This window comes from Ranitomeya variabilis, chromosome 4 (assembly GCF_051348905.1).
Source record: "Ranitomeya variabilis isolate aRanVar5 chromosome 4, aRanVar5.hap1, whole genome shotgun sequence".
NCBI lineage: Eukaryota > Metazoa > Chordata > Amphibia > Anura > Dendrobatidae > Ranitomeya > Ranitomeya variabilis.
This window is the reverse complement of record NC_135235.1, coordinates 458,526,450-458,549,277: the sequence shown is the minus strand read 5'-3', so window position 1 is coordinate 458,549,277 and position 22,828 is coordinate 458,526,450. Positions and strand designations below refer to the sequence as shown.

General features: G+C 47.0%; 1 protein-coding gene across 4 annotated transcripts in view; it reads left to right on the top strand.

The window, feature by feature from the left end:
- Positions 1–22,828, top strand: part of CDK5RAP1 (CDK5RAP1 mitochondrial tRNA methylthiotransferase) — an 84,853-nt gene that overhangs the window by 18,948 nt on the left and 43,077 nt on the right. For all 4 annotated transcript variants that reach the window (XM_077251629.1, XM_077251630.1, XM_077251632.1 and 1 more), the window contains exons 4-7: positions 16,595–16,629; positions 20,123–20,223; positions 20,328–20,538; positions 21,125–21,245. In XM_077251629.1, the coding sequence (XP_077107744.1) occupies positions 16,595–16,629; positions 20,123–20,223; positions 20,328–20,538; positions 21,125–21,245 (468 nt within the window). The remainder of the gene's footprint in view (positions 1–16,594; positions 16,630–20,122; positions 20,224–20,327; positions 20,539–21,124; positions 21,246–22,828) is intronic.

Here is a 22,828-nt window from a genome sequence, read left to right as displayed (position 1 = left end):
TCTACTGTTCTTTCTCCGTCCTCCAGTTGATATGGTAGGACGCACCCGTATGACGGGGTAGGCCTGGAGTTCTTCCGGGACTCTAGAGTCGCCCCTCTCCCACAGCTGCCTCCGTTGTCTGCTTAGGTGTTAAGTGAGACAGCCAACCTGTAGTTAGCTGCCCTGCCGTGGTTTGCAATGTACTTAAAGTCTCTTACTTGCTCGGCGTTCCGGCCACCGACTGTTTGCGCCTCAGAAGGATGTTGCCTCGGTCTAACAGCAAGACCCCTTCTGGTATTTCTCCTTTTCTGTATTCCCGTTGTTTACTGGTTAGTTCTGCTCTGAGGAGTCTGCCAGGATCCCATCCCTGACAGGTCCTCTCACTAGCTCTTCCCAGCTACTTCTCTCTGTCTTCCTGTCCAACCCCCAGTTTTTACCAGAGTTGTGAGGAGTGGCCTACTAGATAGGACCACCCCCCCTGGTGGCCGGAGTGTGAAGTGTGGTGTGAGTGTACCTGATCAGAGAAACTCCTTAGTGTAATCAGACGTACCATAGCTCCCCATAGTGGCGGAGCCATAGTACTGCAACAACCAGGACTCTGGGGTGCTGCACTCCCCCCCGGTTAAATCCAGTACTCCGGGACTGGGAAAACAAGAACAATAATACATGTTAACAGGAAACACACAAATTTTTGAAATAGCATAACAATTGAACATAACAATGCTTCCCTTTACGGGAGGTGAGGATTCTTGAACGTTGCAAAAGTTAGGTCATGCACAGTTTATGACTCTCAGTTCAGTGGTTGAAACAGCGGGGACCCCGGGTAAACAAAGGGGTCCCCCCTTTTTAAAAGTTTTTGAGCAATTCACCGTCCATTACTCTATTGTCCATTTATAACCTGTAACAAAAAATATGTACACAAACATTTTCAATTACATAGCAGCCCTTATCAATACCTCCAAGTTTTGTAGCGGAGGGGAGTTTTATTTTGAGTGCTGCGTGTGGACCTTCGCAGCGCAAGGGTTGCTATTGGCCTAACAGGGCCCGCTATGCTTGCTACCGCTGGTGTAGTGCACTGTCTTCTAACTACACTTCTAGTGAGTCTGGGTAGCACTGGCAGGTTGGGGCTCTCAGAGCTGCTGCTGTCAACAGTGGGTACAGCAGGTTCACTGATAGCAGAGGGAGGATTTGCCGGTTCAACGGTTGGCATGGCATCTTCAGGTAAGGCTTGTTGAGGTTGCGGGGCCGGATGATCTGGTACCTCCATCGTTTCTGGCGGGTCCGGCTGTGGAAACGTTAGGACAGGTACCACGAGGGCTTGGTTTATCTGAGTCCAGGACTGGGGAAAGTCACCAAGGACAGTATGGAACACCTTCTCCTTTTCTACCGGCGGGGAGATTTCTGGGGCCGTGCCCCTCTCTTTCAACTTATCGGGGCAGACCTTAAGGTGATCCCTGGATACCGCTGCCGAGGTCTCCCCTCTGTCCTTGCTGATGAGACAGACCTTAGTGTTGTCGAAGTCGGATGGCAAGATGGTATACGGTTCCGCTTCCCATTGGTCATCGAGCTTGTGTAACCTCCTCTTTCGTTTAAGCACTTGCTCACCAGGTGACAGGGGAGTCGCAGGAGCGTGTTGATTGTAGTCCCTTTCTTGTTTCTGCCTGGCCTGGGTGAGACTTCTCTCTACACACTCCTGTATTTCGCGGTACCTTCGCTGCCTTTCTGCATCCCAATCTGCATCCGGCGAGGTATCTTCGGGTACTAGGACCCCCATGTCCAAATCAACGGGTAACCGACTAGATCTTCCTCGCATCAGGTACGCTGGAGTACAGTTGGTGGAACTTACGGGGATGTGATTGTACATATCCACTAAGTCAGGCAACTTTGTCGGCCACAGGTTCCGTTCCTCCACCGGTAAGGTCTTCAATAAATCAATTACCACCTGGTTCATCTTCTCGCACATCCCGTTGGTTTGAGGGTGGTACGGTGTAGTTCTGATCTTCTTACACCCATACAACTGACAGAATTCTTGGAACACTTCCGCTTCGAATGCAGGCCCCTGATCGGTCAGTACTTTCTCTGGGTAGCCATGGGGCCTACAAAAGTGCTGCTGGAAGGCCCTGGCGGCAGTCCTAGCTGTTAGATCCTTGACAGGCACAACCACCAAAAACCTGGAGTAGTGGTCCACGATGGTAAGGGCGTAGATATAGCCCGACCGGCTAGGTGTCAGCTTCACATGATCCAGCGCGACCAGTTCGAGCGGCCGTTTGGTGATGATAGGCCGCAGGGGGGCCCGTTGACTGTCACGGTCCTTCCTGCGCAGACTACATGGACCACACTCCCGACACCACTTCTCAATGGTTCTCTTCATGCCAATCCAATAGAACCTCCCTCGGAGCAGCTTTTCCAGCTTCTTCCATCCGAAGTGTCCGGCTCCATCATGGTAGGCTCCCAGAACCATGGGCGCATCTCGCCTTGGCACCACTATCTGCCACACCAATTCATGAGTACGTGGGTCGATGCTCCTCCTGCACAACTTGCCATCATGGATAAACAGTTTGCTTCTCCCCTTCCACAGCTGTTGGGTCTCTTGTGGATCATCTGGGCCAGGGTGCAAGCCAGCCTGCGTCAAGAGTTCCTTCACCTGACGGACCGCGGGGTCACTATCCTGGGTTTCTGCCCATCCGTGGTGGGGCAGGGGATTCAGCGTGGCACCCGGTTGGTTCTTGTGCCTGTTCTTCACATGGTGAGAGTTCTGAGTGGCTTTGGGGCGATGGAAGGCAGGCAGCTCCACCTCTTCAAGTGCCTCCGGGTCTTCTCCCACTTCTGGTAAATTGGGCATTCGGGACAGAGCATCGGCATTGGCATTCTGGTGCCCTGCCCGATATTTGATGGTGAAATCATAGTTGGACAGCCGGGCCATCCACCGCTGTTCCAAAGCCCCGAGTTTGGCAGTATCCAGATGCGTTAGCGGATTGTTGTCCGTGAAAACGGTGAATTTCGCAGAGGCCAGGTAGTGCTTAAACCTCTCTGTCACTGCCCAGACGAGGGCCAGGAATTCCAGCTTAAAGGAACTATAGTTGTCAGGGTTCCTTTCCGTGGGACGGAGTTTCCTGCTGGCGTAAGCGATCACCCTTTCTTTGCCGTTCTGAACCTGGGACAGCACGGCTCCTAATCCCACATTACTGGCATCTGTGTACAGCACAAATGGTTGATCGTATTCGGGGTAAGCCAGTATCTCTTCTCCCGTCAGTGCCGACTTCAAACAGGTGAAGGATTCCTCCAGCTCTTCGTTCCAATCAAAGGGGGTTTTCCTCCCCTTGGTCTTCTTTGGTTGGCCCACCAGCAGATTTTGCAAGGGTGCGGCCTTCTTGGTGAAATCCTTAATGAATCTCCGATAGTAACCTACCAACCCGAGGAACTGCCGGACTTCGTGGAGGTCACTAGGCTTTGGCCAGTCCTTGATCACTGTGACCTTGTCGGGGTCTGGGGCCACTCCTTCAGCGCTCACCACATGGCCCAGGTACTGCACTTTAGGTTTCAGCAGATGACACTTGGACGGTTTCACTTTCAGGCCGAAGTTGGACAAGGCTTCAAACACCTCGGCCAGGTGCTTCAGATGGTCTTCGTAGGTTTTAGAGAAAACTATAACGTCATCCAGATATAGCAGCACGGTTTCAAAGTTCAGGTGTCCCAGGCAGCTCTCCATCATCCTCTGGAACGTTCCGGGAGCATTGCACAATCCGAAAGGCATGTAGTTGAACTCACAGAGGCCCATTGGCGTCGTGAAGGCCGTCTTCTCTTTGTCCGCCTCCGCCACAGGAACCTGCCAGTACCCACTGGTGAGATCTAAGGTAGAGAAGTAGTTAGCAGATTTTAAGGCAGCCAGAGACTCCTCTATCCTGGGCAGTGGGTATGCGTCCTTATGTGTAATGCGATTCAACTGCCTGTAATCAACACACATCCTCATTGTACCATCTTTCTTTTTAACAAGGACCAACGGAGCTGCCCAGGGGCTACAGCTGTCTCACCACCCCAGCCTCCTTCATTTCCCGTAACATGTCCTTGGCACACTGGTAATGAGCTGGGGGTACAGGGCGATATCTCTCTTTTATGGGTCGGTGATCTCCCGTGGGGATGTGATGTTTGATCCCTTTCACCTGCCCAAAATCTGAGGGGTGTTTGCTGAATACCTGCTCGTACTCGTGTACCACCCTGTAAGCCCCCTGTATTTGATGAGATGGGGTAGAGTCAGTGCCCACATGCAATTCCCGACACCAGTCTTTCGAGTGCCCTGCAGAACCTTTGTCCTCCGCCACGTTTGACGGGACTAAGGGTCCAGGTGTCTGTATTACACTATTATTGACAGTGAACAGTTTGGCGAGCGTGGTATACTTGGCTAGGTGGACCTCTTCCTCCCCACAATTGAGGACACGTACGGGCACTCTCCCCTGTCGAACGTCGACCACCCCCCGGGCTGTCAGAACAGTAGGCCTATTGTCTGAATATACGGGTTCTACCAAGGCCTGGTAGTCCTTACCCCTGAGGCCTATGGCTGCTCGACACCATATTAACATTTCACTCTTGGGGGGTATCGCGATGGGGTTCGAATCACTCACAGTGACACGACCAATCTCACCACCAGTCAGCTCTACCTGCTGTCTCTGCATCAGAGCTCTGATTTCCTTCTGCAGGGCACGTTGCTCACTGTGGCCAGCAGTTTCTGCCACCTGTTGTAACAAAACAATCACTTCTGCAAGACAATTTTCTATAACATTAGTACCAAGAGTCATCATGGGATTACATTCTCGACGATCAATATCTACAATCACAATCCCTTGGGCTTTCAATTCCACCCGCCCCACTTTGATGGTGACCTCCTTATACCCCACTTGTGGCAACGGCTGACCATTACTGGCGATTATGGTGAAATCATCGTCAGGGCCACGAGTAATATCAGCGTCCTCCCAATACCGTTTGTAGAGCACGTAAGGTATAGTCGTCACCTGAGAACCGGTGTCCAGCAAAGCATTCAAGGGGATTCCATCAATCACTACAGGGAGAACTGGTCGTCCTCCAATATACTTGGTTCTCCAATGCTGCGGGCCTGACCGTCCTACTCCTGGGGGTTGGCCCTTTGCCCCAGGGGTTGTTCGTTTAAAGGACAGTACCTTGCAAGATGGCCCACCTGATGACAGCGGCGGCAGATGGGTCGTCCATCCTGGTGGAAGCGATGGTCGGGCCGGCTCCTGGTCGGCGGAGTCCTCCTCCGTCGCATCCAAGGGACATCCTCCGGGCTGGAAGCCAACTGGATCTTCTCTTTGGGGGCCTCCTGTAGGGACTGCACCGTCCGGGCCAGGGCAGCAACGCTCTTGGTTAGCTCTTGCATCTGGAGACGGAGTCCTGCAGGGGAGTCGTCCTCGAAGCTCTGGGCGTCGGCCTCCGCGGCAACTGGGGTATCCGATGCCACCTCCTGGTGGTAGGTGAGAGCGGGGCGCCTGGGTGGTACTGCGCGGCTGGGCTGTCGCTCCTGCAATGCCTGGATAGCTTTATCTTTAAACTGCGCAAAAGTCAAGTCTGGATTTTGCATGGCCAGGAAGTGCAATTGGCCCCGCTGGTGACTGCACAGGAGCCCCTCAATGAACCGCTCCTTTAGGATTTTATCCTCATCCTGCATGCTGCCGGGGTCACTCTGCTTAATGGCCCGCATCGCTTCCTGGAGATTAAGGGCATAGTCCCGTAAGCTATCCTGCGACCTCTGTTTGCATCCATAGAAAGTCAGTTTAATCTCTGTGGCAGTGCGAGTATCAAAGGTGGCTTTAAGTTTGGCAAAAATCTGTTGTGCAGTTCCTTTATCCTCAGCGGGCCAGGATTTCACTTCTCTCAGAGCCGCCCGAAAGAGTTGGCCGGTTATCATATGGACCTTCTGAGGCTCGGTTAGGGGATAGAACTCGAGCAGGCTGCAGAGCCCTTCTTTAAAGTCAGTGAACGTATGCGCCTCCCCAGAGTATCGTGGGAGCCAGGCCGCTCCGGGCAGGTAGGGCATGGAGAAGGGCATTATGGCTTTCGCATTAGCGGCAGTGTCCGACTGGCTGATGGGGGCAGCGGGTTCTGCGGCAGCCAGTGGTGGTATTAGGGCCGCGGCTTCGCCCGCTGCGGGGACCGGAGCTGCCCCTGCGTCCGCGGCTGCGACCGCCACCTCCTCTCCTCCCGACTCGGACATGGCCATCCCTTCCTCCCACTAACCTGCTGGAGGTCGGAGTTCCTCTTCCGGGATTGGCGTCTCACCGCGCTTTCCGTTCCGCGCTTCTTTTGGCTGATCCCGCCCACGTAGCTAAGGCTCCTCCCTCCGAGCGCGGCAATGGCGAATTTTGGCGGTAACTTTCCGCGGCAAGCAGTAGCACACAGTTCTCTCAATAAAGTACAGTTCAAGCACAACAAATCACAGTCTCCAGGCACACATGACCTGATTCTTCAGGCTTAAGTAAATCCTGTTTGTGACGCCAAAATTTGGAGCGCCCCCACACGGCCGCAGGGCCGAGGGGTACCCGGAGCCGGACCTCTGCGATCTCAGTCCTGGGGTTGTCACGGTGGCTAGACCCGGTCCGTGGCCCTGTCTGTCAGTGGGGGACGTCCGTTGCAAATAGGTACTGTTAACGGTGGTATAGCGGTGCAGTTGTGGGGTGCAGGTCGCGGTAAATAACGAGGACACCAGGTTGCAGTCTCTTTACCTCTTTACTGAAGATGTGGGAGACCTCAGTCCAGAGCGCTGTTAACTGGGTTTTCAGAGACCGGCCGGTCCAACGACACATCAGGAGCTCTCTTTACAGGTGGGAATCAGTATCTACCTTCTAGCGCTGTGTGTTGTAGTTCTTCCCTGCTGAGCTCCCAGGATAGTCCTCACAACTGTTTCTTTCTGTCTCTACTGTTCTTTCTCCGTCCTCCAGTTGATATGGTAGGACGCACCCGTATGACGGGGTAGGCCTGGAGTTCTTCCGGGACTCTAGAGTCGCCCCTCTCCCACAGCTGCCTCCGTTGTCTGCTTAGGTGTTAAGTGAGACAGCCAACCTGTAGTTAGCTGCCCTGCCGTGGTTTGCAATGTACTTAAAGTCTCTTACTTGCTCGGCGTTCCGGCCACCGACTGTTTGCGCCTCAGAAGGATGTTGCCTCGGTCTAACAGCAAGACCCCTTCTGGTATTTCTCCTTTTCTGTATTCCCGTTGTTTACTGGTTAGTTCTGCTCTGAGGAGTCTGCCAGGATCCCATCCCTGACAGGTCCTCTCACTAGCTCTTCCCAGCTACTTCTCTCTGTCTTCCTGTCCAACCCCCAGTTTTTACCAGAGTTGTGAGGAGTGGCCTACTAGATAGGACCACCCCCCCTGGTGGCCGGAGTGTGAAGTGTGGTGTGAGTGTACCTGATCAGAGAAACTCCTTAGTGTAATCAGACGTACCATAGCTCCCCATAGTGGCGGAGCCATAGTACTGCAACAACCAGGACTCTGGGGTGCTGCAGTTACATGGATACACGGGCAGGCAGCTTGGTGGTCAGTGGAGGAGTATTTAAAGTAGGGACCGCAGACAGGCTATCAAAGGCCTAAAATAACAAACAATAGGCTCATGGCAGTTTTACATCGGTTACATGGATACACAGGCAGCTTGGTGGTCAGTGGAGGAGTATTTAAAGTAGGGACCGCAGACAGGCTATCAAAGGCCTAAAATAACAAACAATAGGCTCATGGCAGTTTTACATCGGTTACATGGATACACGGGCAGGCAGCTTGGTGGTCAGTGGAGGAGTATTTAAAGTAGGGACCGCAAAAAGGCTATCAAAGGCCTAAAATAACAAACAATAGGCTCATGGCAGTTTTACATCGGTTACATGGATACACAGGCAGCTTGGTGGTCAGTGGAGGAGTATTTAAAGTAGGGACCGCAGACAGGCTATCAAAGGCCTAAAATAACAAACAATAGGCTCATGGCAGTTTTACATCGGTTACATGGATACACAGGCAGCATTGTGGTCAGTGGAGGAGTATTGCAAGGAGTGTCTGTCCCAGTACTCCCAAAATATAAATAGATGTTAATGTCTCGCAAAACAACCAAAAAAAAAAAAAAGGTGGCATACTTAGGTACAGGGGTGGGCTCATCTGCTGAGTTTCTGACATAGTAATTTGGCAGTAACTATTTAATGGTGCCAATATGGGACACAGACACAGACTACTTTAAGTTGCATCATAGATGTCTACAAATTTGTATTGTCAGTGCCAGACATTGAATGATGTCAGCGAATAGACTAAAGATTGGTGGAGCTGTGCGACATAATTTTGCACGTGGTAGAGCACAGTTTGAGCTGGGGGAGGGGGGAACTCTCTTGAGGCCGGCGGGACCGCCCCAGGGCCCCTCATGTTACAACGGTGTGTCTGACGTTGGGTGCGCACCACCACCGCCAGAGACACTACATTGTACTATGAGGGACCCAGTAGCAATGCCGTCAACCAAAAGCGAGCACACCCACCTCTTCAGACAAACAGCAGTCTCACGGGTGCTTGCGCCAAGTCGCGATACCACGGCCCCGTGTGGGGAGTTTGGCCATTTAGGGAGGTGTAAACATGTCGTATGCTGTACAATCAGCTGCAGCAAATTAGACATTAGAAAAGTAATTCACAGGCAAGAGCTTTTCATAGGAAAGCTAGGTGTCGGCCGGGCAAGGTGGGGCAAAAGATTTCGAAATCCAGTTGTGGTTCATTTTAATGAATGTTAGATCGTCAACATTTTGGGTAGCCAGACGAGTCCTTTTTTCGGTTAATATTGAACCTGCAGCACTGAATACTCTTTCTGATAGGACACTTGCTGCCGGGCAAGCAAGCTCCTGCAATGCATATTCTGCCAATTCTGGCCAGGTGTCTAATTTTGATGCCCAGTAATCAAATGGGAATGACGGTTGAGGGAGAACATCGATAAGGGATGAAAAATAGTTAGTAACCATACTGGACAAATGTTGTCTCCTGTCACTTTCAATTGATGCAGCAGTACCTGTCCTGTCTGCGGTCATAGCAAAATCACTCCACAACCTGGTCAGAAAACCCCTCTGTCCAACGCCACTTCTGATGTGTGCACCCCTAACACTCCTAGTCTGCTGCCCCCTGGAGCTCGTGTGAGAACGATCACGTGCGCTGTGTGCTGGGAATGCCTGAAGCAAACGGTCAACAAGAGTTGATTGTTTGGTTGCTAATATTAGTTCCAAGTTCTCATGTGGCATAATATTTTGCAATTTGCCTTTATAGCGTGGATCAAGGAGGCAGGCCAACCAGTAATCGTCATCGTTCATCATTTTCGTAATGCGTGTGTCCCTTTTTAGGATACGTAAGGCATAATCCGCCATGTGGGCCAAAGTTCCAGTTGTCAAATCTCCGGTTGTGATTGGTTGAGGGGCAGTTTCAGGCAAATCTACGTCACTTGTGTCCCTCAAAAAACCAGAACCCGGCCTTGCCATGCAACCAATTTCCAGTGCCCCCGGGAAAGCTTCCGCATTAAAAATATTCTCATCCCCATCATCCTCCTCGTCCTCCACCTCCTCTTCGCCCGCTACCTCGTCCTGTACACTGCCCTGACCAGACAATGGCTGACTGTCATCAAGGCTTTCCTCTTCCTCTGGTGCAGACGCCTGCTCCTTTATGTGCGTCAAACTTTGCATCAGCAGACGCATTAGGGGGATGCTCATGCTTATTACGGCGTTGTCTGCACTAACCAGCCGTGTGCATTCCTCAAAACACTGAAGGACTTGACACATGTCTTGTATCTTGGACCACTGCACACCTGACAACTCCATGTCTGCCATCCTACTGCCTGCCCGTGTATGTGTATCCTCCCACAAAAACATAACAGCCCGCCTCTGTTGGCACAGTCTCTGAAGCATGTGCAGTGTTGAGTTCCACCTTGTTGCAACGTCTATGATTAGGCGATGCTGGGGAAGGTTCAAAGACCGCTGATAGGTCTGCATACGGCTGGCGTGTACAGGCGAACGTCGGATATGTGAGCAAAGTCCACGCACTTTGAGGAGCAGGTCGGAGAACCCAGGATAAGTTTTCAATAAGCACTGCACCACCAGGTTTAAGGTGTGAGCCAGGCAAGGAATGTGTTTCAGTTGGGAAAGGGAGATGGCAGCCATGAAATTCCTTCCGTTATCACTCACTACCTTGCCTGCCTCAAGATCTACTGTGCCCAGCCACGACTGCGTTTCTTGTTGCAAGAACTCGGACAGAACTTCCGCGGTGTGTCTGTTGTCGCCCAAACACTTCATAGCCAATACAGCCTGCTGACGCTTGCCAGTAGCTGGCCCATAATGGGACAACTGGTGTGCAACAGTGTCATCTGCCGATGGAGTGGTTGGCTGACTGCGGTCTGTGGAAGAGCTGTAGCTTCTGCAGGAGGACGAGGAGGAGGAGGGGGTGCGAACGCCTACAGCCAACTGTTTCCTAGACCGTGGGCTAGGCACAACTGTCCCGAAATTGATGTCCCCTGTGGACCCTGCATCCACCACATTCACCCAGTGTGCCGTGATGGACACATAACGTCCCTGGCCATGCCTACTGGTCCATGCATCTGTAGTCAGGTGCACCTTTGTACTCACAGATTGCCTGAGTGCATGGACGATGCGCTGTTTAACATGCTGGTGCAGGGCTGGGATGGCTTTTCTTGAAAAAAAGTGTCGACTGGGTAGCTCGTATCGTGGTTCAGCGTACTCCATCAGGGCTTTGAAAGCTTAGCTTTCAACTAACCGGTAGGGCATCATCTCTAACGAGATTAGTCTAGCTATGTGGGCGTTAAAACCCTGTGTACGCGGATGCGAGGATAAGTACTTCCTTTTTCTAACCAGAGTCTCATGTAGTGTGAGCTGAACTGGAGAGATGGAGATCGTGGAACTTGCGGGTGTGCCGGTGGACCTGGCAGACTGAGAGACGGTTGGAGACGGTATTGTTTCCGCCGGTGCCCTAGATGCAATATTTCCTTCTACAAAACTGGAGATTCCCTGACCCTGACTGCTTTTGGCTGTCAAAGAAACCTGCACAGATACTGCCGGTGGTGCGGAAAATGGTGGCCTTACAGTGCCGGAAGGGATGTTGCGTTGCTGACTAGCTTCATTGGCCGAGGGTGCTACAACCTTAAGGGACGTTTGGTAGTTAGTCCAGGCTTGAAAATGCATGGTGGTTAAGTGTCTATGCATGCAACTAGTATTGAGACTTTTCAGATTCTGACCTCTGCTTAAGCTAGTTGAACATTTTTGACAGATGACTTTGCGCTGATCAATTGGATGTTGTTTAAAAAAATGCCAGACTGCACTCTTCCTAGCATCGGATCCCTTTTCAGGGATTGCAGACTGAGCTTTAACCGGATGGCCACGCTGTCCTCCAACAGGTTTTGGCTTTGACACGCGTTTTGGGCCAGATACGGGCCCGGCAGATGGAACCTGTTGCGATGTTGATGCCTGCTGCGGCCCCTCCTCCACCTCCGCTTCTGAACTACTGCCGCCTGCACCCTGTTCCCCCAATGGCTGCCAATCGGGGTCAACAACTGGGTCATCTATTACCTCCTCTTCGAGCTCGTGTGCAACTTCGTCTGTGTCACTGTGTCGGTCGGTGGTATAGCGTTCGTGGCGGGGCAACATAGTCTCATCAGGGTCTGATTGCGGATCAGTACCCTGAGAGGGCAATGTTGTGGTCTCAGTCAAAGGAGCAGCATAGTACTGTGGCTGTGCATCAGTGCAATCCATGTCAGAATCTACTTGTAATGGGCATGGCCTGTTAAGTGTTTCACTTTCTAAGCCAGGGACGGTATGTGTAAAGAGCTCCATGGAGTAACCCGTTGTGTCGCCTGCTGCATCCTTCTCTCTTGTTGTTGTTTTTGCTGAGGAGGACAAGGAAGCGACTTGTCCCTGACCGTGAACATCCACAAGCGACGCGCTGCTTTTACATTTACCAGTTTCAGAAGAGGAGGCAAAAGAGCTAGAGGCTGAGTCTGCAATGTAAGCCAAAACTTGCTGTTGCTGCTCCGGCTTTAAAAGCGGTTTTCCTACTCCCAGAAAAGAAAGCTTTCGAGGCCTTGTGTAGCCAGATGACGAAACAGCCTCCACAGCTCCAGACTTAGGTGGAATATTTTTATCCCCACGACCACCTGATGCTCCACTACCACTACCATCATTACCAGCTGACAATGAACGCCCACGGCCACGACCTCTTGCACCAGACTTCCTCATTGTTTGAAAAACTTAACCAAATTAACTTTATTTGTTGCTGTCAAACAACTTACACGTTGAGCTATAACTTCAGTATGATTTCAATATCCCTTAACAGGTTGGTGAGACCACAAGGAAAATCAGGCACAATGTTACACACTCTGTTTTCTGTGGCACCAAATCACAGAGATGACACACACGCAGGACTGTCACTCAAGCACAAATGTCAATATTAATCTCCCACCTATTTTTTTTTTTTTTTCCTCAGGGAGACTTTAGAAACCAAATAAGATAAAATGTTTTTTTCAGGGAGACTTTAGAAACCAAATAATAAAATTAAAAAAAAAAAAAGGCTTTTTATGGCCCACTGAATGAGAGATGGCACACACAATAGTGGCACACAAGCCCTGACTGAGGCCAATATTTTTCTCCCACTGATTGATGTAGTGTTTTTTTTAAAGGTAGATTTTAGAACCCAAATCAAGCAAAAAATAAATAGGCTTTCTATGGCCCACTGAGTGAGAGATGGCACACACAGGAGTCAGGAGTGGCACACAAGCCCTGACTGAGGCCAATATTTTTCTCCCACTGATTGATGTAGTGATTTTTTTAAAGGTAGATTTTAGAACCCAAATCAATCAAAAAATAAATAGGCTTTCTATGGCCCACTGAGTGAGAGATGGCACACACAGGAGTGGCACACAAGCCCTGACTGAGGCCAATATTTTTCTACCACTGATTGATGTAGTGTTTTTTTTTCAGGTAGATTTTCGAACCCAAATCAAGAAAAAAAATAAATAGGCTTTCTATGGCCCACTGAGTGAGAGATGGCACACACAGGAGTGGCACACAAGCCCTGACTGAGGCCAATATTTTTCTCCCACTGATTGATGTAGTGTTTTTTTTTAAGGTAGATTTTCGAACCCAAATCAAGGAAAAAAATAAATAGGCTTTCTATGGCCCACAATTTGAGAGAGAGAGGTGGCACACCCAGGAGTCAAGACTGGCACACAAGCTGAAAGGGCAATATTAATCTCCCACTGTTTTTTTTTTTCAGGGAGACTTTAGAAACCAAATAATAAAAAAAAAAAAAAAAGGCTTTCTATGGCCCAGTGAGTGAGAGATGGCACACACAGGAGTCAGGAGTGGCATACAAGCCCTGACTGAGGCCAATATTTTTCTACCACTGATTGATGTAGTGATTTTTTTAAAGGTAGATTTTAGAACCCAAATCAAGCAAAAAATAAATAGGCTTTCTATGGCCCACTGAGTGAGAGATGGCACACACAGGAGTGGCACACAAGCCCTGACTGAGGCCAATATGTTTCTCCCACTGATTGATGTAGTGTTTTTTTTAAGGTAGATTTTAGAACCCAAATCAAGCAAAAAAATAAATAGGCTTTCTATGGCCCACTGAGTGAGAGATGGCACACACAGGAGTGACACACAAGCCCTGACTGAGGCCAATATTTTTCTCCCACTGATTGATGGAGTGTTTTTTTTTTAAGGTAGATTTTCGAACCCAAATCAAGGAAAAAAATAAATAGGCTTTCTATGGCCCACAATTTGAGAGAGAGAGGTGGCACACCCAGGAGTCAAGACTGGCACACAAGCTGAAAGGGCAATATTAATCTCCCACTGTTTTTTTTTTTATTTATTTTTTTTCAGGGAGACTTTAGAAACCAAATAATAAAAAAAAAAAAAGGCTTTCTATGGCCCACTGAATGAGAGATGGCACACAGAGGAGTGGCACACAAGCCCTGACTGAGGCCAATATTTTTCTCCCACTGATTGATGTAGTGTTTTTTTGTTAAGGTAGATTTTCGAACCCAAATCAAGGAAAAAAATAAATAGGCTTTCTATGGCCCACTGAGTGAGAGATGGCACACACAGGAGTGGCACACAAGCCCTGACTGAGGCCAATATTTTTCTCCCACTGATTGATGTAGTGTTTTTTTGTTAAGGTAGATTTTCGAACCCAAATCAAGGAAAAAAATAAATAGGCTTTCTATGGCCCACTGAGTGAGAGATGGCACACACAGGAGTGACACACAAGCCCTGACTGAGGCCAATATTTTTCTCCCACTGATTGATGTAGTGTTTTTTTGTTAAGGTAGATTTTCGAACCCAAATCAAGGAAAAAAATAAATAGGCTTTCTATGGCCCACTGAGTGAGAGATGGCACACACAGGAGTGGCACACAAGCCCTGACTGAGGCCAATATTTTTCTCCCACTGATTGATGGAGTTTTTTTTTTTTTAAGGTAGATTTTCGAACCCAAATCAAGGAAAAAAATAAATAGGCTTTCTATGGCCCACAATTTGAGAGAGAGAGGTGGCACACCCAGGAGTCAAGACTGGCACACAAGCTGAAAGGGCAATATTAATCTCCCACTGTTTTTTTCATTTTTTTTATTTTTTTTCAGGGAGACTTTAGAAACCAAATAATAAAAAAAAAAAAAAAAAAGGCTTTCTATGGCCCACTGAGTGAGAGATGGCACACACAGGAGTCAGGAGTGGCACACAAGCCCTGACTGAGGCCAATATTTTTCTACCACTGATTGATGTAGTGATTTTTTTAAAGGTAGATTTTAGAACCCAAATCAAGCAAAAAATAAATAGGCTTTCTATGGCCCACTGAGTGAGAGATGGCACACACAGGAGTGGCACACAAGCCCTGACTGAGGCCAATATGTTTCTCCCACTGATTGATGGAGTGTTTTTTTTTTAAGGTAGATTTTCAAACCCAAATCAAGGAAAAAAATAAATAGGCTTTCTATGGCCCACAATTTGAGAGAGAGAGGTGGCACACCCAGGAGTCAAGACTGGTACACAAGCTGAAAGGGCAATATTAATCTCCCACTGTTTTTTTTTTTATTTTTTTATTTTTTCAGGGAGACTTTAGAAACCAAATAAAAAAAAAAAAAAAAAAAAAAGGCTTTCTATGGCCCACTGAATGAGAGATGGCACACAGAGGAGTGGCACACAAGCCCTGACTGAGGCCAATATTTTTCTCCCACTGATTGATGTAGTGTTTTTTTTCAGGTAGATTTTCGAACCCAAATCAAGGAAAAAAATAAATAGGCTTTCTATGGCCCACTCAGTGAGAGATGGCACACACAGGGATGGCACTCTAGCAGAAATGCCAATCTTAATCTCCCACAAAAAAAAAAAAAAAAAAAAACAGGGACTGTCCTACAATTACTATCTCCCTGCAGTAATCTCAGCCAGGTATGGCAGGCAGCAATAGGAGTGGACTGATGCACAAATTAAATAAAAAGTGTGGACAAACAAAAAAGATAGCTGTGCAGAAAGGAAGGAACAAGAGGATATGTGCTTTGAAAAAAGCAGTTGGTTTCCACAGTGGCGTACACACAGCAATACAGCTATCACGGAGCCTTCTAGGGCAGCCCAATGAGCTACAGCGCTGAGGGAAAAAAAAAAAAAAATAGCTTCCACTGTTCCTGCACACCGAAGGTGGTGTTGGACAGTGGAAATCGCTACAGCACAAGCGGTTTGGTGGTTTATGGACCCTGCCTAACGCTCTCCCTGCTTGTGACGAAGCGGCAGCAACCTCTCCCTAAGCTCAGATCAGCAGCAGTGAGATGGCGGTCGGCGGGAACGCCCCTTTATAGCCCCTGTGACGCCGCAGACAGCAAGCCAATCACTGCAATGCCCTTCTCTAAGATGGTGGGGACCAGGATCTATGTCATCACGCTGCCCACACTCTGCGTTCACCTTCATTGGCTGAGAAATGGCGCTTTTCGCGTCATTGAAACGCGACTTTGGCACGAAAGTCGCGTACTGCATGGCCGACAAGCACAGGGGTCGGATCGGGTTTCATGAGAAGCCGACTTAGCCAAAAGTCGGCGACTTTTGAAAATTAACGACCCGTTTCGCTCAACCCTAGTGGTGAGCACTGCTTCCTCATCATTGTTTACATTGCTCCATGCTGTACAGCGCCATTCTTTCTTTAGTGGCAGTGCTATGTATTGCAGTTTTGTCCCATTCTAGCACAGCCATATAGTATATGGTACACAATACAGCATAGCAATGAAGTGCCCAGCACTCACAGGAGCTCTGCAGTGCCTTCAATCAGCTGATTGACTGGTGGTGCTAGGAGTTGGTCTCCCACCAACCTGGTATTGATATTCATTTTAGAAATCTAGATAACTAACCCTTTTGATACTACTGTTTTTGAAATGCATCAGCGCTTGGGATTAAAACATAGGTTCCACAATCCTAACAGACAAACATGATGTCATGCTGTTGGCAATTTAGGTCAGCATCTTGCTGACAGGTTCCCTTTACCATGCATAGTACAGTTGACACTTCTGTTTTCTTTTCTCAGTTTTATGTGTTAATTACATTTTTCTTTCTTTTAGGCAGATGTTATACTTCTCGTCACTTGTTCTATCAGGTAATTTTAATACCTATATGCCTGTGTACACTGATATACCAGATTAGTTGGCATTACCCTTACCAGGCAGCGATTTAGCTAAGGTGTAGGGTAGGGCTGACAACATGAGGAAGGGTAATGCATTTCTACTGCTGGCCCTCTAAAACGCCATGGCATGATTTTTTTCTCCAACACAGAATTTGGTTATAAGAAATTGGCAATGTTTCATTGTGGAGAGTTATATAGGTGGGTCATATAGATGTGTAAATTGTTGGTGATTATTTCTGGCCTTTAGGCTATGATATTGCTATTGCGCATATGAGTCTATTGTTAATACAGAAAATGGTGGCTACATCAACCGAATTTTGTATACTTTACAGTCCAGTTCCTTTAGTCGGACATCAGTGGAAACTGACAGGTCCTATATTATCATATTTTCAATTATAATTTAGCCTCTGATTTTGAGCTTATTTGATTACATTTTATACTGCAGTTTTATGATAGAAAAAAGTGCCTGATTATGGGACTTTCTTGAATACCTGATTCTAAATTAAAGGAACTTTTCTGCATTTAGTTATGGAATAGTAATGTATTGTATAATTGTTTTTGTGCTTGTTAAAGTTTATCACCAGGCTTCAACATGCATGTGTTATTAAATATATGTCTTAGAACTTATGAGGCTGGTGTATTTACTGTGAAAATTCCTGGCCATAGTGTTGATCAACATTTTTCTAAATGATCTAGATAAGGGAACTGAAAGTAAACTAATCAAATTTGCAGATAATGCAAAGCTAGAAGGGATAGCTAACAGAAGACAGAGAAAGGATTCAGAAGGATCTAGATAAGCTTGATAATGGGCAGCGTCTAATAGAATGATATTTACCAGGGAGAAATGCAAGATTCTACATCTGGGCATGAAAAATGAAAATTACATCTATAAAAAGGGAGGAATGCAACTAGGCAACAGCACGTGTGAAAAAGACTTGGGTATACTAATAGATCACAGGGCTGCACATGAGTTAACAGTGTGATGCAGCAGCAAAAAGGCAAAGACAGTGCTAGAATGTATTAAGAGAAGCCTAGAATCTAGATCACATGAAGTAATTATCCCCCTCTACTCCTTCCTGGTCAGGTCTCATGTGCAATACTCAATGAGTCTAGGAAGAGGTTTTCACAGGTACCCATTCACATGGAGACGTTTATTCTCAGCGAGGTAGGCAAGCGTAGGACCTGATATACGAGAGATGCCGTAAAGGGGCTATCAGGTACACATAAAATTGGCCATTTTTATGCGCTAAACGCTCTCATTTTTCATATTTCTAGTGCAGTATTGCAGTTCAGTTTTCATGTTTCATATTTGCATGTCTTAGCGCTGCAGTGTGCTGCCTTTTTTACTTGACTATATATGAGTTGGTTACTCTAGGTTCAGCACCTGTTCACACTTAGTCTATGTATGGATGTGACGGTCAGTTTTTTCAAATAAATCATGTGCAATACTGTGTCCGTTTCTGGGCACCGCATTTTAAAAAAGACATTGAAAAACTGGAGCAAATTCAGAGAAGAGTTACTAGAATGGTGAGCAAACTGCAAAGTATGTCCTACGAGGAACTATTAAAGGATCTGGGCTGTTTAGCTTGCAAAAAAAGAAGGCTAAGAGGAGACTTAATCACTGTCTACAAATGTCTGAAGGGCTGTCACAGTGTAGAGGGATCATCTTCATTTGCACATGGAAACACAAGAAGCAATGGAATGAAACTGAAAGGGAGAATATACTGGTTAGATATTAGAAAAAACTTTTTGACAGTGAGGGTGATCAATGAGTGGAACAGGCTTCCACAAGAGGTGGTGTGTTCTTCAATGGAAGTCTTCAGAGGCTGAACAGACATCTGTCTGAGGTGGTTTAGTGAATCCTGCATTGAGCAGGGGGTTCAACATGATGACCCTGGAGGTCTCGTCCAACTCTAAAGGTACCGTCACACTCGGCAACTTTGCAACGAGAACGACAACAATCCGTGACGTTGCAGCGTCCTGGATAGCGATCTCGTTGTGTTTGACACGCAGCAGCGATCTGGATCCCGCTGTGCCATCGCTGGTCGGAGCTAGAAGTCCAGAACTTTATTTCGTCGCCAGGTCGGCGTGTATCGTCATGTTTGACATCAAAAGCAACGACTCCAGCAATGTTTGACATGGAGCTAATAACCAGCGAGAACGAGAAGTGAGTCGCCGTTAAGTCACTGGATCGCTCCTGCATCGTTCTGGAGTTGCTGTTTTTGACGTCTCTACAGCGACCTAAACAGCGACGCTCCAGCGATCTAGTTTAGGTCGGCTCGTTGTCTATATCGCCGCAGCGTCGCTGAGTGTGACGGTACCTTAACATTCTATGATAATGGCTGTATAAGCCTTTTTAAGTTTTTCCTTCTTGATATAAAACCAGCAATGCATCAGTCCAGCCAGAGCTTGCGTTATAAAATGCTCATTTAAATGCAGGATTACACAGCTGTTCCAACATGGATTTTCAGTGTAAATATATCGGCCCCATCAGGTTTAAGATCTATTTATTAATGTATACTGTTGTATGTGAAATCTGGTGACAAATCTGCTTTCAATGGAAAATTTGCAGGACCCGGCCATCGGCCACGTCAGTAGTCTGTGGTTGTTGGACAGGAACATTGAGGACTGCTTCCTCCCTCGCAGCATCCGAGACTCTTCTTTGAATTGCCAACCTGGCGCAATGTCATTTTTGTTGTTTGACACGTATATGATAATGCCCCAAACCAACAAATTAAAGGGAACCTGTCACCCTCAAAATCGACAGTGAGCTAAGCCCACTGGCATCAGGGGCTTATCTACAGCATTCTGGAATTCTGTAGATAAGTCCCCGATGTATCCTGAAAGATGAGAAAAAGAGGTTAGATTATACTCACCTGGGCGGGCGGTCCGATCCGATAGGCGTCGCGGTCCGGTCCAGCACCTCCTATCTTCATTCGATGACGTCCTCTTCTTGTCTTCTTGCTGCAGCGCAGGCGTACTTTGTCTGCCCTGTTGAGGGCAGAGCAAAGTACTGCAGTGCGCAGGCGCTGGGAAAGGTCAGAGAGGCCCGGCGCCTGCGCACTGCAGTACTTTGCTCTGCCCTCAACAGGGCAGACAAAGTACGCCGGAGCCGCAGCGTGAAGACCAGAAGAGGACGTCATCTCATGAAGATAGGAGGCACCGGACCGGGACAGCCCCTGGTGGGTGAGTATAATCTAACCTCTTTTTCTCATCTTTTAGTATACATCAGGGGCTTATCTACAGCATTCCAGAATGCTGTAGATAAGCCCCTGATGCTGGTGGGCTTACCTCACCCTCGATTTTGGGGGTGACAGGTTCCCTTTAAAAGAAGAACCGCGGATACTGGAGAGCGGGAAGTGGCTCTTATCCAGGAATCACAGATTACAGGACTGAGTCCTGCCAATTTATTTTCACAAACTCTAATACTGAAATAAATGAGTGAATTAATAATATTCATTTGCAGAGAGAAAGCAGAACAGACTATTTGGCACCGACTAAAACAACTTGGATCAATGAAGCGGAAGCGGTGCAAATCCCAAGGTCCCTTGAGGATTGGTCTATTGGGTAGGTCACAAAGTTCGATTGCTAAATAGATAGAGATTACAAGAAAGAAATTTACAATAAATAAAAATACGTTAAGTCATTTTTGATACTTTGACTTTACAAAGGTTGTATGGCAGAGAGATTAAAAGAGGAGATCCTACAGAAGGAGAAGCTGGTGGATGTATTGGCCGGACCTGATGCATATCGAGATCTACCAAGACTTCTTTCTGTAGCAGAGACTGGTCAACAAGCTGCTAACGTGCTTCTTTCCCTAGACGAGACTTACGCTGATGTCATGCCTGTTCAGACATCCTCCAACAATGTCTCATCCTTTGTGTAAGTTTGTACTTGGGAGGTTGAATCTTAGCAATATTATGAAATATGCATATACACAATATACCATAAAAGCACAATAGGTATGCGACCCACCTGTGGTACCATAACCTTTCTGAAGAACAGTGCTTTCCATTTGACAATTCTGTGGAGCCACTCACCCTATTGCCTTCAGTGAAGAGGTGGCTACGTACAAGCATCAGGTCTTTCTGTGAATTCCGTAGACCCAAATGGATAGGGCAGTGGGGCCACCTCGCCATAGCTTACAATATGGGAAGCAGCCTCACAGTTTAACAGGGGTTTCAGCATGTTTATTCTCCCAGTACATAAAGGGATTTACCTGTAACTTATTTTTAGCATATAGTGCGACTTTGTCATAAATGCGTAAGAAGGCAACCTTGTTTAGGATTATCTTTAAACTATGTAAAAAAAAAAATCAAATGCTTATTTATGTTCCCAAAAAGGTTGAAATTATTGGCTGCTAAAGGGTTTAAGCAAGTTATCAACCTTTTTCCTAGCAATAAACTAATGACACAGGTGAAATCACTTTGTTGAACTTGTCACTATTGTTTAGTGTTTCTTTTCCTAGCTCCATCATGCGTGGTTGTGATAATATGTGCACCTACTGCATCGTTCCCTTTACACGTGGGAGAGAGAGGAGTCGTCCAGTCCACTCCATTTTAGAGGAAGTTCGCATGCTCTCCAGCCAGGTATGACCAGTTCAGCAAGATCAAGCTACCAGCCAGGATATCTTTCATCCTAGTACCCTGATCTAACCGATAAGGTTTCTCCTTGTGGAGAGTGACATGCCAGGTCTGGCATGTCAGTATGAGACTTAAACGCCTTGCATGCTTCTCTGGGAAAAAAAAATAAGCAAATTGTCTCTTCAGAGAGGAAGAGGACTTGAACTTTGGTGCCAGCTATTGGACGTAGCAATCCTACAAGTCGATATCGACCCTTTTTAACAAGCCTTGCAATACGAATACCCCCAAATCTCATATCCTACAAAGCTGTGATCATAAAAATAAACTCTAGCTAACAATTAACAGGCGTCATCTGTTTCCTTGCGAGTTGTAAATATAGTTGTGATGGCCCCTATAGGCGAGCCAATAATTGTGGAGTATTTTTCTAGAAACTTTAATTACCAATTATTAGACCATAAAAGCCAACCAGCAATCATTCCACATTACCTGATGTGTATATAGGTGATATGCTGCCAATAACTTAATACCTTATGGGGATAGTACAATTGTGTTACTGATTGCCCTGTCTCCAACATTGTTTAGTTGCTCTGTATAAATGAGCAGCTTCTATATAATATATAGCTGATCAGCCATGTAATAACCTGGATTGGCATGTCTAAATGTACCTTAACCCCTTAGTGACTGAGCCAATTGTGACCTTAATAACAGGGCCAATTTTTTCAATTCTGACCACTGTCATTTTATGAGGTTATAACTCTGGAACCCTTCAACCGACTCCACTGATTCTGAGAATGTTTTTTCGTGACACTTTGTGCTTCACGTTAGTTCTAAAATTTCTTCGATATGATTTGCGTTTCTTTATGAAAAAAACGGAAATTTGGCAAAAATGATGAAAATTTAGCAATTTTCGAACTTTTACTTTTTGTACCCTTAAATCAGAGAGAGATGTCACACAAAATAGTTAATAAATAACATTTCCCACATGTCAACTTTACATCGGCACAATTTTGAAAACAAAATTTTTTTTTGGTTAGGACGTTATAAGGTTTAAAAGTTGACTAGCGATTTCTAATTTTTCCCAAAATATTTACAAAACCATTTTTTTTAGGGACCACCTCACATTTGAAGGGAGTTTGGATTGTCAAACATTTTTTTTTCACAAGGGTATCACGAGAAAATGGACCACAAAATTTGTTGTCCAATTTCTCCTGAGTACACCGATATCCGTTACGTGGGGGAAGCCACTGTTTGGGTGCATGGTAGGTCTCAGAATCAATGTAATCCATGGCGGGCACCATGTTGCCTTTGGAGACCCCCTGATTTGCCTAAACAGTGGAAACCCCTCAATTCTAAATCAATCCTAACACAGCCCTAACCCCAACCCTAACCATAATCCCAACTCTAACCACAACCCTAGCCCCAACCCTAACTGCAAAGAATGGAAAAAATACATTTTTTTATTTTTACCTAAGGGGAATGATAAAAGGGGGTTTCATTTACTATTTTTCTTTATTTTTATCACTCTGATAGACCCTATCACAATGATCAAAATGAACCAATAGGAAAAATCTCCCATTGTGGCTGGGTAC